General features: G+C 41.1%; 1 protein-coding gene across 1 annotated transcript; it reads right to left on the minus strand.

The window, feature by feature from the left end:
* Positions 1 to 2003: 2003 nt before the first annotated feature.
* On the minus strand, positions 2004 to 12695 carry prkar1ab (protein kinase, cAMP-dependent, regulatory, type I, alpha (tissue specific extinguisher 1) b). The gene is made up of 11 exons (XM_017725374.2): positions 12574 to 12695; positions 10619 to 10817; positions 8232 to 8399; positions 7889 to 7980; positions 7474 to 7535; positions 7346 to 7392; positions 5800 to 5958; positions 5638 to 5698; positions 5097 to 5218; positions 4929 to 5010; positions 2004 to 3714 (listed from the first exon to the last, which is right to left on the minus strand). Exons 2-11 carry the CDS (start codon positions 10790 to 10792, stop codon positions 3542 to 3544), a joined length of 1140 nt encoding a protein of 379 aa, XP_017580863.1. The 5' UTR covers positions 10793 to 10817; positions 12574 to 12695; the 3' UTR covers positions 2004 to 3541.
* Between the last annotated feature and the right edge of the window lie 4112 nt (positions 12696 to 16807).

Consider the following 16807-nt stretch of genomic DNA (forward strand, 5'->3'; position numbering starts at 1 on the left):
AACCACTCAGAATCACTCTGTTTACACCACACAGAGACATGCAAATTCTGAAAAAATGGGTGGAATTCCCCTTCAACTGCCCAGTTCAGCTGGTGTATTTTAACTTTAACCTGTGCTCCAGATCTGGAGCTGGGCACCTCAAAGTGATCTGATAAATACATCATGTGAAAGAAAGAAGTGAAGCGTGAAGGTTAAAAGTGATCCAGGACAGAAACGAAGCGAATATGAACACCATAAAGTATTTATCTTGTATTTGTTGTCGTATGCCGCCCAAGGGCTTGGGACTCTCTCCAAAGGCGTCAAACATATTAAACGAGAAATATCTCTGAAAAGCCTTCATTACAGTTAATCAAACAGGAGGGCGAATGTTTAACAACTCAACATCTGCATCAATAAGCTACCGAGATCTTTCCAACATAAGAATTCAACGTTACCGATGGCTGCGTCCATCAAACCGGTACAATAATCCTCAGTAGGGCTGCACTGAACAGAACAGGCCGACAGAGAAACCAGGTCATGCTGTAGACCTGTTTCTGCACTCGGTCCTCACTAAGCTACTCTCGCTACACGACGAGCCCAACAGACCTGCTGAACATCCACGAAGCCTGTTTCACACAAACGAACCACTGCTCATCGGTTTATGACGAGCCAGAAAACAGAAAGCCAGCATCCCATAATGCTTTATGGCACCAAGCTTCTACAGTAGAGCGGAGAACAGAACGAGAGTTCGAGGTCGCGGTGCAGAGCAGGGTGCGCACTGACCGCTTTAATACTGGAGCTTCAAACTGAGACCCTGTCTGTGGGCTTCATCAGGACCAGGATCCTAATCGCGGCCACGACTCAGTAAGGTGAGAAAACGAGAAAACTGAGTTGTGGTAATCAAGTCACAGCCACAACTTAATTAACAACTTAATTACCTCATTCCCATGTCTTAGTAATTCATGGCCAGGACATATTATCTCATTCCCATGTCCTAGTAATTCATGGCCAGGACATTATCTCATTCCCACACCTTACTGATTCATGGCCAGGACATTATCTTATTCCCATGTCTTAATAATTCATGGCCAGGGCATATAATTTCTTTCCATGTCTTAATAAGTCACAGCCACAACTTCATTATCTCATTCCCACACTTCATTGCCACAACTTATGTCATTCTTTGTGCATTATCTTGTTCCAACATCTTACTAAGTCATAGGCATGAAATAATTCTCATTTTCATGCCTTAATAATTCATAGTCACTTTACCACTTCCACATCTTTCTATGTCGTTGCCTTGACCTAATTATCTCACTGATGTGCCTCACTAATTCGTTACCATGACAAATAACAATCACAGCCATCAAATAATTCTCATTCCCACGGCTTACTAACTAATGGCTAGGACATATTATCTAGTTCCCACACCTTGCTAAACCATAGCCACAAAATAAGTATCTCATTCTCATGCCTTGCTAAGCTGTGGCCAGGACTTAATTACTCAATCACAACATCTTGTTCCCACACCTTAGGAAACTAGAAAATGGGTATGGGTATGTCATGTCACTCCTGAGCCTTCCCAAGTTGTGGTCACACATTAGTTTTATTATGACGGGATGTCGGCAGCGACTGTCAATCATCCTGTTCTGTTGTTTAAATGGATTAAAAAAGCTAAAAGGCTGATTAAAACGATCCAGGCAGAAGTTCAGCATTGACGAGCGCGTATCTGAAACACCTGCGTTTGGGCTTTAAAGCTGAACAAACAGAACCAGTACGTCAGTCGACTTTGGGCTGAAAGCAAAAATCTGCAAACCAAAAGACACGGAAACGTGATTTAACATGCAGCCGGCTTCCTACGCTGGAATGGTGATGAGAAAAAAAACAATATACAGTTCCTTCATCCAGAGAACGCTACAGACAACATAATTCTGAAACCACCCTTATGGTTCTAGGTAACAGGAGGGGGCAGAACACATAAGGCTTTATAAAGAGTAACTTTATAAGCATGCGCACAGTCGCCGTTCAGGGCTGCGAAAGGAAACGATCTCCTCAAGTACTTTATTACAGCTGCTTGTACAGTTCGGTATTCTTACAAAACTAGTCTTAGAAAACTACTCCCAACTAAATCACAGTCAGCCAGAGGGACAGAGTAGACGGGCCGTCCCAGAGTAGACGTTTAAAAATATAATCTCACTCCTGTCTTAAACCACTCAACGTATGGACGCTGCTCACGAAAGGCTGATGTATTCCGAGTGGATTCGGTTTGATTGTCCCTTCAGCCATACATCGGAAGCGGGTTTTGGGTTTGAGGCCTGGGGTGGGTGGGGGGGTTATGGTGTGCAATGTTCAAGCAGTCAAGTGATGAAGTTTGTCTACGATTTTCAATATTTCTGCACAGTTGAATGGTTACGTAAACAAAGTCGTTCAGAGTGGTTCAGAATTGTTCACAGTGGTGGTGATCGGAATCAGACCACCTCTAAAATAAACAGAAATTTATGACATGAAATGGTTATGATTTCGCAAGATCTGGGATACATGCTGAGGCAAAATAGTTCTCAGAGAAAACGTATTATTTATACGTTATATATTATACGTTATATTTATTATGTTCCACTATTTTCCATCTTCAACATTCCATACAAACTCAGAAGACTCGTGTAGGTTCACTGGTGGTTCTGGAATTTACGAAAGCTTTCGTAAGAAAAAACTTGCAAAAGCTTCATAAGAATGTTCTTAAATGCAATTCTTGAAAAAACTTAAGTTCTCAAGTATTTTCTTAAGATTATCTTCTTAAGAAAATCTTTAGTGTTTTCTTATGTGGGCTTCGTCGCATTTTACAGCTTCCCATAAACGACTCGAGACACAATTGGAATCTGTATCCACTATTATTTCCATTATTTGGTTTCATCCACTCCGAATAGCAAAATCAAGGAAAGGCGTCAAACCAAGTGTTTAAAAAAAATCAGCAAACTAGAACTACAGGTGACGGTGGAAGAAAGGATACAGAAACAGGATAAACAAAAAAAATCCTCATTAGAAAATACGGTAATTGGGGGGTGACGTACAAGGGTGAGCAGGAGGAGCAGCAGAGGCAGTGTCTGGGATCAACTTAGATGCTCACCTCGTCAACTCTCACAGCCCGAGAGTCTGTCATAAGGTTAAGAAAAGCTTAATATTTAAAAGAACATAAGAATTATTCTTAAGGAAACAGTTAAGAAAAGGAAATAAGATCATTCTTAAGAAGTTATGTGAAGAACAATAATTTCTCAAAACTTTTTTTTTTAGAATGATGTTAAGAAAAAACAGACACTTCTGTGAATCCGCCCCTGGTTCCTATCACCACCACTGTAAAGACGTCTGAACCATTTCACACCAAACTGCTCTGAACCTCTCTGATTACATCTCACACATGGTGTTATGCAGAGATATTGAAACACTGGAATTCCTCCTTAACACCGGAAAGTTTAACATAATAAAGAAGGAGGACAAACGTAGAAATGAAAGCCGACTGCACGGGTGGACCCTGCGGTTCAGGTGTGTGTACATGAGGCAGGGGGCTTCAGACGGACAGCGAGACGAAGCTGTTGTACTGCTGGATGTTGCGTTTGAGGATGTCCGAGCACGGCCCCAGGACGCGCTCAAAGCGCGGCCGATCCAGCTTGACGCACTTCAGCGGGCCACGGGCCACCACGGTGGCAGCACGGGGACGGTTCATCAGGAGGGCGATCTCACCTGGACGAGACAGAGAAAACAGAGAATGGAGAACAGACAGCTGATAAACTACACTCTTAAAATAAGATCTTCGGCAAAGAAAACGACCCTCTAGAGAACCATGAACACTCCAAGAACCCTTTGCATGATTAAATGGTTCTTTGCACTGAAAAAGTATTCTTCAGACTGGTGAAAAATTTGTATGCATGTGGTTCTATATAGAACCATTTGAAACGGGTTCTTCTACTGTTACGGTGTCAGGCCTGTAAATATTGAAGAACCCCTTTCAAAAAGGTTCCATACAACCATACAAAACACATTCTCCATCAGTCTGAAGAACACTTTCACAATGCAAAGAAACATTTAATCATGCAAAGGGTTCTAGGAGTGTTCATGATTCTCTATAAAAGAACCATGAAGAACAATCTTTTCTGTGCATCATGAAATGTTCTGAAGTATGTGCTGTAGATGGTTCTATATAGAACTTTTCTGAAAAGGGTTCTATGTAGCACCATAAAGGGTTCTTCTATTGTTATGATGTCAAGCTTGTAACAATAGAAGAATCCTTTTGGGTGGTGTACTTCGGTCAAGAAAATGGTTCTATATAGAATCATGAACACTCATGCACAGAGCACCAAAAAGGGTTCTTCTACTGTTACGGCGTCAAGCCTGTAATAATAGATGAATGCTTTTTTGGTGCTAGATAGAACCATTTTCAGAAAGGTTCTACACAACCATACAAAACACTCCATCGATCTAAAGAACGTTTTCGCAATGCGGAGAACCTCTTAATCATGCAAAGGGTTCTTTAAGTGTTCATGGTTGTATATGGAATCACTGTCTTTACTAAAAAACCCTTGAAAAAACATATTTTTTTCTGTGCATCATGAAAAGTTCTAAAGAATATGCTGTAGATGGTTCTATATAGAACATTTGTGAAAAGAGTTCTATGTAGCACCATAAAGGGTTCTTCTATTGTTATGATGTCAAGCTTTTAACAATAGAAGAACCTTTTTGGGTGCTATAAAGAATCTTTTCAAAAAGGCCCTATATAAAACCATCTACAGCACATTCTCCATCAATCTGAAGAACCCTTTCACCATGCAGAGAACCCTTTAATCATGCATTTTTCTGCTGAACTGTTCCTTTAATGACTCAGGAGCTAAAATGCTCCAACTAGCTGTGGTTCACCATTTAATAGCCCTGCCTTTAAAAGGCTATCTGAGCACACTCACCAAAGTAGTCTGAGGGCCCTAACCGGCCCACCTCCACAAACTCCTCATTCTCTGACCTTCGCTGCAGAACGGCTGCACAGCCCTGAGGAACCACAAACCCAAAGCTTCAGACACACAGTAACGCAGGAAGAAGAAGACAAGAGTGAAAAAGCAGAGAAGGCAGAGAACCTCCAGTATGATGAAGAACTCATCTCCAGGTTCTCCCTGCACCACGATCTTCTGACTGTCCTCGAACTGCACCGGCTCCAGAGCGTCAGCCACCGTCAAACGCTCCCACTTGTCCAGAGACTCTGGAAACCAAAGGTGATCATGTTAGTTACAAACATCACTGGGCATCACTTCCTCTGTAACAGTGAACCGCAACACTGACGCTGCTGATATTCTGATCAATACATGGGGAGATAATAAGGATTATAAAGGATTATGGTCCTGAAATCTGATTGGCTGAGCTGCGGTGGAAGCCATCTGTAACAGAGTTACAGAGTTTTTAGAGTTTTTGTATATGTTATTCATGTGTAACTACACAGTTATTAGAGACACATAAGTGGGACCCTGATTTTTTTTTGCTTGCTGCTAATAATATAAAAAAATCATACTAAATGTCTGGAGCAGTACTAAAAAGCTGAACCTCTTCCGAAAAATACACTAACCGCAGCTTTAAAACTCAGTGCTGTATTAGCGGAGATGCTCAGAGATAAGCAACACTTACCTAAAATGGACACTTTGCTGAGGAATTCTTCATACATCTTCCTCTTTCTCAAAGTGCTTCCCTAAAAGAAAAAAAACTCAGTTTAGGTAAAACAGCAGCCACTGATTTGTGAGACGTGTTTTGTGTTTTTCCGCTGTGCTGATCTGTTGCTCGGTGTATTACCATCAGTATTCTCCTGTAGCTGTCCCTGTCGATGCCCCACAGTTTGACGTTGGTCTTGGCTCTGACCGTGGCTGCTCTGGGGGTGCCATAGATCAGCGCCAGCTCTCCGAAGCTGCCGCCCTCGCCGATGCTGGTTGCCCACTCGCCATTGACATAAACCTGTCAAACAACCGGAGTGTTTTTCAGCACTGCAGAGCAGGCACATTCAGTAAAATTCAGTTTTTCACTGCATTATTCAAATAACATTAGACGAATACCAACCAGGGCAGCACATTAACCCTAACCATAACATTTCCAGTAAACTACAGTACTAAGATACACATAACTACTTGGGACAGTGCAGTGTGCAACACCGCTGCCCTCTACGCTGTAGACTGGGGTTCAGTGCCCCGTCCGAAGTGTGCTGCTGCGGAAGACACATGACCGGGCTCTGGTTAGCTGTGGTAGTTGTGGGTATTGGTCCCTAGGAGCCTCACGGTTGTTAAAATATGGCATTTTGAAATCAGATGAATATTTCTGAATCACACTGCATTTTGCTGCATGGTGCGGTTGGCACACGTAAAAAAAAAAGACTCCTCGTCTGTTCTCTGAATACCACACTGCTATTTATTTACATCCAGAACTGTCATGTGTGAAATACACATACCAGACTGACATTTAAACTGATTTAAACTTGATAACATGTCTGAGCTGAAAGGCTCCCAAGCGGTTTATCAAAAAAACAAAGTCAAGAATACATAGCATCAGTGTCCAAATAAATAAATAAACAAACAAGCAAACAACACGCATCCTGAATACGGTAACTTACGTTGTGTTCTCCGGTTCTTTACTTCCAAATTGTGTCAAGTTGATGAAGGCTATTCCATTTTTTTTTTTATTTTAGTCCATTGCTTTCGGTCCATTTATCCTAAAACTCTGACACAACATAAAGGAGCTGCTGTGCTCAAATAACGCAGATAAAAACTGTTTTATGTGGACTGTGATGATATTCACAGCGTACAATTATTAATTCCTGTTTATACACTCACCAGCCACTTTATTAGGAGTTTGGACCCCCTTTTGCCTTCAGAACTGCCTTAATTCTTCGTGGCGTACTTTCAACAAGGTGTTGGAAATGTTCCTCAGAGATTTTGGTTGGTTATTTGAGTTCCTGATGCCTTTCTATCATCTCCAACCAGTCAGCCCATTCTCCTCTGAACTCTCACATCAACAAGGCATTTTCTTATACTCAACTGCTGCTCACTGGATATTTTCTCTTTTTCTGACCATTCTCTGTAAACCCTAGAGATGGTGTGCGTGAAAATTCCAGTAAATCAGCAGTTTCTGAAATACTCGGACCAGCCCGTCTGGCACCAACAACCATGACACGTTCAAAGTCACATAAATCCCCTTTCTTCCCCATTCTGATGCTCGGTCTGCACTTCAGCAAGTTGTCTTGACCACCTCTACATGCCTAAATGCATTAAGTTGCAGCCATGTGATTGGCTGATTAGCTATATATTGTTAACATGTATCTGTATGTCAGATAAACCAGAGTGGCACTTACATCCATTTCTCCCTGATCGATTACGTAGAAGTTGTCTCCTTCATCGCCTGCAGAAACAAAAGAAAACATTTATTGATATCCATTATTTTCAATTTCATCAAATCAGAAAGAACGAACCCAAGTCGCACCTTGTTGAATAACAATCTCTCCGGCAATGTAGGTGACTGGAAACATGGCATCAAATATGTCACTGTGGGTGAGAAACAGCAGTCAGTTAGTAGATTTTCCAGAAAACCTATATAAACATAAACAAACAGGCCTGCAGTGCACGGAACTGTGGGCTGATGCCGATATACCGATTCCCGTCATCAACACTGACATGCATAAATATGTTACAAACTAGCTGGATAAGCAAGCAGAGAAACAGAACTTTAGAATTTTGTATGCAATAAAATAAATAAAATGCAAATAAATAGCTCCACAGAATAAACAATGCCATCAAATATCAACTTGAAGTATCAGTCAAATTTACTCATCTGTCTGATGCTGATTTTTGAGCATCAGTAGTAATAAATCAATAAATAAGCATAAATAATTTCCTACCTTCTTTCATTGTCATCCAAGTGTGAAAAGAGCACATTCTTCTCAATGGCTTTGGCGAGGGCTGCCATGGTTTTGTAGTCTTTAGGAATAACCTTAAAAAAAGCAGAAAAAAGACTAAATTACATGCTTTTCACTTTTTTCACACTATTCTTCAGCCTTTTTTGGGACAACATACAACTAACACAAGGGAACGGATTCTTGTACCCAGCAGACCAAGGGATGTGAATGACCATTACAACACAATGGTCAAAAGGCTGATTCATTTTCCACATGAGGCTGGAGTGACGTGACGGCGGCTAGACGCTCAGTACAGACAAAGAGAGCTGCCGTAAGCGCTGCTGACCTTTCTGACGTAGGAGGCGGCGTCCTCCTCAGTGTAGACCTCAGCGCTGATGGCTCCTCTCCTCCGGCGGCCCTTTACCACCGGATTCATGGGAGGAGAAACCTCATCCTCCCGCGAGTCTGACCGCAAACTGGCCTTCTGCTGGTTCACAAGCTGCTTAGCCTCCTCCTGCAAACAAGAGGCACTTTATCACATGCAGGCTGCATTACCCCACAACATAAAAGGGACTTCCACCAAAATTTTTAAACTAACCCTTTTTGTTGTTACATAGAACCATATACAACACATCCTCCATCAATCTTAAGAACTATTTCACCATGCAAAGAAGTCTTTGAGCATGCAAATGGTTCTTTGAGTGTTCATGGTTCTATACAGAACCATTGTCTATACTGAAAAAATCTTTTTAAGAGCTATTGAGAATTAAAGGGGAACTCCACCAATTTTTCTACATAATTCTACATAATTAAACAGTTGAGAAGAAAACAAAGTCGTTCAGAGTGGTTTGGTGCGAAATTCCCTGTTCTAGAGAAATTTAAAGTTAGAACTGTTCACAGTGGTGGTGACAGGAACCAGACCTCCACCTCTAAAAGCTCCCTCACAGAAAGTTATAACGTGAAATATCTACGAATACACTACCAGATGTCTGAGACAATAGCTCTGCACTTTAAGAACACGTCACAAATCTGACGTAGACTTTTTCTTAGGGTCTTTCTGAAGAAAACTGTGCCATGCACATCCTGCCCGATGACGGCTGCGAGAGATGGGAGAAAGGTCTGAACCCATACCGAGGACAAAACCCTGGGAGGATGCTGGAGAGAGAAGGAGAACCGCGAAGGAGTGGTGGACGGTGCAAAAGTCCTGAGACCCCGCTTCTGGGCACCTCCTCTGGTCCAGCAGCAAGGTCGCTTTGATTAGCCTCATGTTCGATCCCAGTGGCCAAGCCGCGGAGCGAGGGCGGTGATGAGGAGGAGAAGCAACAAGCTCTCTTGGCTCAGGAGCTCCTGCTGTGCTTACTAAAAGCCAGCTGAGGCTAATTTGGCATAGGCAGCCTTTAAAAATAGCAGAGGGAGAAAGGAGAGGGACGAGCAGGAAAAGACTGAGGAGCTGTTTTGGAGAAAAGGACTGCTAGGTCTAGCTCGGGCGCAAATAAGTGCTCAACTTTAGTTTTGAGTTGTGTTCGGTGTTTGGAGTAAGAAATAAAGTTAAAATGAGTGCTGCAACCTTCAATCCTGCCTCCAGCGTCCTTCCTGTTCCCTGGGTAACACATGGTGCACTACTAACACACTTAAGAAAAAACTTAGGAAGATATAGTGAACGAGGCCCGTTTATTTAGGGGTTTCAAGAAGATTTTAGCCTTAAACTCCATTCATGGTGGAGGGATACATAACATGCAGGGCGCTGTGAGGCAAAATAGTCCCCCAAGAAAACTGATTATTCCAGATTTTACACTATTTTCTGTGAGGGAGCTTTAAGAGGTGGACATCTGGTTCCTATCACCACCACTGTGAACAGTTCTGACTCTGTAAGTTTATATAGAACAGAGCGTTTCACACCAAACCGCTCTGAACGACTCTGTTTACATCTTAACCACTTAATTATGCTGAAATTAAAATAAGTAAATAAATAAAAACCTGTTACACTTTAAATCCACTTAAAAAAAATAAGAAAACAAAACAAAAAAAAACACGCAGAAATACTTTACTACACTCTTTAAAAAAGACGGTTCTTCAAAGGTTCTTCAATAAAGAAAATGCTTCTGTATAGAACCATGAACACCCAAAGAACGATTAAAGGGCTCTTCGCATCATGATGGCGTTCTTCAAAGGGATGGATATGCTGTAGATGGTTCTATATAGAGCCTTTTTAAAAAGTGATCTTCTATAGTTACGATGTCTTTTGGGTGCTACAGAACCCTTTTCAAAAAGCTCCTTTATAGAACCGTGTATAGCACATTCATGCACATTTTCCATCAATCTAAAGAACCCTTTCACGATGTTCATGACTCTATATGGAACCACTGTCTTTACTAAAGAACCACTGAAGAAGCATCTTTAAGAGATTACACACCAGCAGCTGGCTTGAAATTGTAAATAGCAGAATTTAACATATAAATCCATACAATGTAAACATTATACACAGTTGTGCAAAAGTTTTAAAACCCCAAATTACATGCTTTTCCTGGTTTTATTTCGTTCCAATGTGTTAAACTCAGTAAACAAACAGTAACTGTGCATTAAAATTTGCAGAGGTGCATCTCTGCACAGATGTTTTAACTGATTTTCACTAAAATCAACAGAAACATGTAAGCAGAGGTGTTAAAGTTCTGTAGTTATGCGGCTTCACGATCCTGCCGTCAGCACCAGAACGGGAAAACAGTGAGCGCTGACCTTCTCGAGTCTCTCGAAATACTCTCTGAGGAAGGCCATGGGCCTGTCGGGCCGCGAGGTGCACAGCTGCACGATGCAGTCCTTCAGCAGCTGCTGGATGTTGTGCTTCTGCACGTAGAGCTCACACTCGCGCAGGCTCTTCTCCTCCTCGCTGCTCACGCTGCCCGACGCCATGCTGACCTGCAGATTCACCTCTGACCTAAGGGGAAGAAGGAGACCAGTTAGGAGCAAACTTCTCTCTTTATTTATTTAACAGCAGCCAATAAGAACAGGGCTCTTTTACATACATGAGTCTTGGGCTGAATGATTCAGGGGAAATATCAGACTACGATTTTTCTAATACTGCGACTGGGATTAAAACTGTGATTATTTTCTGCTTTTCTTTGGCAAGAAGATCAGAACATCTACTGAGGCTGGAACCCTAAATGTAGTCTGCCAGAGAGCCAGTTGTGTTTGTGATGTCACAAGACATAGACATATATATACACACACACACACACGCACACACATACATTATATATATGTGTATGTGCATATATATATATATATATATATATATATATATATATATATATATATATATATATATATATATATACACACATATATATATATATATACTTGCCTAACCATAACAGTAAACATAAGCAAGGCCCTGTAACATGAAGTGCTAGAACAACTTTAGTCCCCAGAACAAGAACAGGATTACTGCAGTACTGTGATAACTGGATTAGCACAGTAATAATCTGTATGGGAAGATTATCCTATGTCAGAATAACACTCCCTGCCTGCCGGCTCGACTGATCTACATTATAGATTATAACGCAATATAGTGCATTTCTATGACATTTATAAATGAAATTTAGTCCACATAATACTACAATATGCAGAATTACAGATCACACACACACACCTCTCATGACACAGGTAATAGACCAAATAATTAAATTCAGTTAAAAGGGAATTCCACTGCTTTTTCAAAATTCATGTTTTTTCCTCCATAATTCAGTGTGTGAGGTGTAATCACAGAGATTGAATGGTTTGGTGTGAAATGGTTCAGATGTCTTTACAGTGGTGGTGATAGGAACCAGGTGTTGCCATTACTACAACACAGATATAGACATTTTATTTACCATCCAGTTTATAAGGAATCATGGAAAATAATGCAAAATCTGGAATTATATGTTTTCTTTGTGGACTATTTTGCTTCACAGCACCCTGCATGTTATGTATCCCTCCGCCACAAACGGATTAAAATAAACAGTTTAAAATACATTTCAAGCCTTAAAACCTAAAAACTAAAACAGCATCAGGCAGTGAATTCATCACCATGTGGGAACTTTCTGTGGGGGAGTTTTTAGAGGGGACGTCTGGCTCCAATCACCACCACTGTGAACAGACTATGTTTACATCTTAACCGTTTAACTAATTATGCAGAAATTTTTAAGAAATCGGTGGAGTTCTCCCTTAGAAAATGCAATTAAACTAGATAACGCGTCTCAAAGGCTCTGGCTGAAGAAGAAACGTTACAGCAGCCCTGCTTCAAGCTGGCTTCTTGTATGATTTTTCCGTTCCACCTTAAGTGGTGCAGCAGTTGCATTGCGCCCAGAGCAAAAGCAGTCCAGGCAACAGAATGCTACTACCGCACCATTTAAGGTGGAACGGAAAGTTAGGGCCGCGTTGTTTTTTTTTCACATTGAACAACTGCTTCTCAGCGTTACACCATTTTATTCGTTGTATTAAGAGTTTATATCGCTCCTGGTTTGATGTTTCGGCGGGAATTATAGATATTAAGGCCGCACGCGCCATCTTCACGTATCATAAACAAACGGCGGCAGCGGCTAGCTGTTAGCATGTTAGCTTGGGCTTCGGACCGCATCGCCGAAGGGCGGATTACCCGGAGGCCGAGCGAGGCCCGAGACGCGCAAACGGCGAGGAAACACCCGAAGTCTTACCGAGACTCGAGGCTGCAGCTCGATTCACTCAGTTCGGCGCGGTTTTAGTCCGTTTTCCCCTCTTTTTCTCCTTAGACGTCGGACGGACAGTCAACCGGAAACGGTCAACACCAATCACAAAATTTGCCATTGACGTCAATTCGCATCGCTGTGACGCGAGGCGGTAACCAGGGGCAACCTTAAAGAGACCGTTACCACCTTAAAGAAGCCGTCACCACCTTATAGAGCCTGTCACCACTTTAAAGAGCCTGTCACCACCTTAAAGAGACCATCATGATCTTAAAGAGGCTGTCACCACCTTGTAGATCCCGTCACCACCTTAAAGAGGCTGTCACCACCTTGTAGATCCTGTCACCACCTTATAGAGCCCATCTCCATCTTAAAGAGCCCATCACCACCTTAAAGAGGCTGTCACCACCTTCAAGTCACCACATTTTAGATCCTGACACCATCATAAAGAGCCCGTCACCACCTTTAAGAGCCTGTCATAACCTTATAGAGCCCATCATCACCTTGAAGAGCCCTTCACCATCTTAGAGAGCCCATCACCACCTTATGGATCCCGTCACCAACTTAAAGAGGCCGTCACTACTTTAAAGTGCCCGTCACCATCTTAAAGAGGCCGTCATAACCGTGTAGAGCCCATCACCACTTTATAGAGCCCGTCACCACCTTGAAGAGCCCTTCACCACCTTATAGAGCCCGTCACCACCTTAAAGAGCCCGTCACCACCTTAAAGAGGCCGTCACTACAGTAAAGTGTCCATCACCACCTTAAAGAGGCCGTCATGACCTTATAGAGCCCATCACCATGTTAAACAGCCCATCACCACCTTAAAGAGCCTGTCATAACCTTATAGAGCCCATCAACATCTTAAAGAGGCCGTCACCACCTTAAAGAGGCCATCACCTCCTTAAAGAGCCCGTCACCATCTTAAAGAGGCTGTCATAACCTTATAGAGCCCATCAGGACCTTAAAGAGGCCGTCACGACCTTAAAGAGGCTGTCATAACCTTATAGAGCCCATCACCATCTTAAACAGCCCATCACCACCTTAAAGAGCCTGTCATAACCTTATAGAGCCCATCAACATCTTAAAGACCCGTCACCACCTTAAAGAGGTCATCACCTCCTTAAAGAGCCCGTCACCACCTTAAAGAGGCTGTCATAACCTTATAGAGCCCATCAGGACCTTAAAGAGGCCGTCAGGACCTTAAAGAGGCTGTCATAACCTTATAGAGCCCATCAGGACCTTATACATCCCTTCAGGACCTTATAGATAAAAGAATTCCATTGGTATAAGTATGAGAACTGTGTCAAAATATATTCAATTAAAAGTGGAAGCCTGTAGCCAAAAACATGTTTGAGTGTAAATAAGAAAGTTTCTGTGTTTATGATATTTAATCATATAATAGTAGAAAATACATTTTAACATGTAATAGTTAAAAATAATAAAATGACTGGTCAGGCTACGATTAATGGGCAACTAGTCAAAGACAAAGTTGCAAAGATTTGGGATGCTTTATTTTATATTCCATTCATATTTTGGATGTTTTAATAAAAAGAAAAAATTGACTGGTACTTAAATGACTGGCAAGAGAAATCTTATAAAACGTTCTCTGAGAATTGTGATGAGTGCTTGATGGATCTAAATGGAAATGTAAGGATTTTAAAATTACGTGTTTTGTTTTTTTGGAAATGTAATTAAGCAAAAGCATTAAATATTAATATTAAATGTTTAATATTATTTGGGGTATTTGGGTAAAGTACTATATATATATATATATATATATATATATATATATATATATATATATATATATATATATATATATAGCTTTTTACACAGACCTTATATTCTCTGATTTTGATTTTCTATGGAGTCCCTATGGGGAAAAGAGTGTGATTAATTTTTAATAAGGTAATCCACTAACTTCTATATTGAGGCCATGAATTCAGTTTCTTATCATTTGTGGCCTCAATGTAATAATTTGTAGCCTCAATATATTAATTTGTGCTCTCAACATATAAAATTGTGGCCTTAAAACACAAAGGCCTCATGATATTAACTTGTGGCAACAAAATACTACATTATGTCCTCAATATATTAATTTGTGGCATAATATATTAAATTGTGGTCACACAATACTAAATCATGGCCTCAAGATAGTAAATTGTGGCCTCAATATATTCATTTGTGCCCTAAAACTACTAAATCATGGCCTTACTATATTAAATTGTGGCCTCAATATATTAAATTGTGGCTTCAATATATCAAATATATGGCCTCAAAATAGTAAACTGTGGCCTCAGTATATTAATTATAGAGAGTATAGTATGGTAATTTGTGCCGTTAATTTATTGAGTAGTGTAGTGTAGTGTGTCTTTTTGGCCTTAATATTTGTGTCCTCAGTATAGCAACTCATTGCCTCAGTATATTTATTTGTGGCCTTGCTTTATTAAACAAATAACACTGGTCAACAACAACAAAACAACTTTTTGTCTGCTACTTGAGGAAAAACAACAGATTTTTACTAATTTTGGCATGTTGATTCCAAATATGGAAACAGAATTTCTCTAGCACATCAGGATCTTGAGTTACGTAACTATGCCAATAAATGCCAATCGGCAAACTCGACTTCAATGATTTTATTAGAAAAGTACACCATGAACATACACTGGTGAAAAAAAGACACAGATACCAAAATCAATCATATGAGGAATCTCAAACTCATACAGTCCACAATTAGTCGGACTAAACAGTTTAACAGTGTGACAAACACTTGCTCTTGTGCTTGTGCTTCACAGAGGTTTCATGCTGTAGAAACCAGCAGTAGTCACCCATCATGTTTGCGTTATAGTGCCCCTGGAACCTGGTTTCCATTTCACAGATATCTTGATGGAACCTTTCACCATGCTCATCGCTCACATCACCCAAATTAGGTGGAAAGAAGTCAAGATGAAAGTGAAGGAAGTGAATCTTAAGTGACATTCTGTTTGTGGCTTTGTGGTTGCCCAAGAAATTCTGTACCACCTGAACAAATGAATCCCATGCTCTTAGTTCAAGGGGTCTGGGACTAAGCTCACAGACTTGGGGTCCATCAAAGATCCCAGCTTTAAGCTTGGCATCACTTTGGACTGCCCCAAATTTTTGCTTTAGGTATCCATCTGAGGTATCCATTGCCTTAACAAAGTTCTGGATGAGGCCAAGTTTTGTGTGCAGGGGAGGAAGGTTTATTTTCTTTGGATCAACCCATGCCTGGTGTTTTATATTGTGTTTTCCAACTGTGTGTTGGACTCGATCCGGCCACTTCTTGACTTTGCAATGATTCGCATCATCACGGCTGTCCCAGAGACACATGAAACACATATACTTTGCGTACCCCAGTTGAAGACCCAGGAGAAGAGATACTACTTTGAGATCTCCACAGATGTGGCAGTTATGACCTCTGTAGTTTATGAGGTTTAGAATGGTTTCCATTGATTCATATGTTTGATTCAAGCCATGAGCTAAAGCAACGGGTACAGAGGGCTTTTCATTTCCATGGTGTAAAAGCACTGCCTTCAAACTATCTTTACCTGAGTCAATAAACAGTCTCCACTCATCAGGTACATGGTCATAGCCCAATTCATGCATAAGCCATTTACATCAGTTCAAAAGCAAATATCATTCTCCATAGCATAGAAACTAGCCATGACATGTTCGGAAGTATGATACTATTGTACCTCTCTCCAGCAGATTCTATTCCTGTAACCGTGAAGCCAGAAGCTCAGACTTCTGCTTTGACAGCTGGAGGTCTCTAACAAGGTCATTTAATTCAGCTTGTTGAAGGAGGTGTAGCTTGTCATCTGTCAAGTCAAATTCAAACACATTTTCAGCTCCCTCATCATCATCATTATCGTCAACGGAATGTTCCTGCTCATCAGACACATCACTCTCTGAAGAAGCAGGTGGCAATGGAACCACATTTTCTGAGTCATGAGGAACTGGCTTGAGAGCAGAGTCACAATCTGAATAAACACTCTTTGATTTGTTCTTCTTTGAAAATCCAGCACTTTTTGTCATGCAGAAGTAGCAGTCACTTGTGTGATTTTTGGGTTCCTGCCAAATCATTGGGACTGCAAATGGCATAGCCCTCCTCTTGCTGTTCAACCACTGTGTAAGCCCAGAGAAGCAAACAGTGCAACATATATGGGGAGCCCAGCTCTTGTCTTGATCTCCAATTTTACAACCA

Source organism: Pygocentrus nattereri, chromosome 13, assembly GCF_015220715.1.
Source record: "Pygocentrus nattereri isolate fPygNat1 chromosome 13, fPygNat1.pri, whole genome shotgun sequence".
In the NCBI taxonomy this organism is placed as follows: Eukaryota; Metazoa; Chordata; class Actinopteri; order Characiformes; family Serrasalmidae; genus Pygocentrus; species Pygocentrus nattereri.

Bases quoted from the DNA above. Each gene is read 5' to 3' on its own strand.
- prkar1ab (XM_017725374.2), bottom strand. From the start codon at position 10,792: ATGGCGTCGGGCAGCGTGAGCAGCGAGGAGGAGAAGAGCCTGCGCGAG. The intron at 7,393-7,473 runs GTGCGACTTGGG...TTGTTTCTGCAG, and splicing joins AGAGATTGTTATTCAACAAG to GCGATGAAGGAGACAACTTC. The intron at 5,219-5,637 runs GTAAGTGTTGCT...TTTGGTTTCCAG, and splicing joins CAGCAAAGTGTCCATTTTAG to AGTCTCTGGACAAGTGGGAG.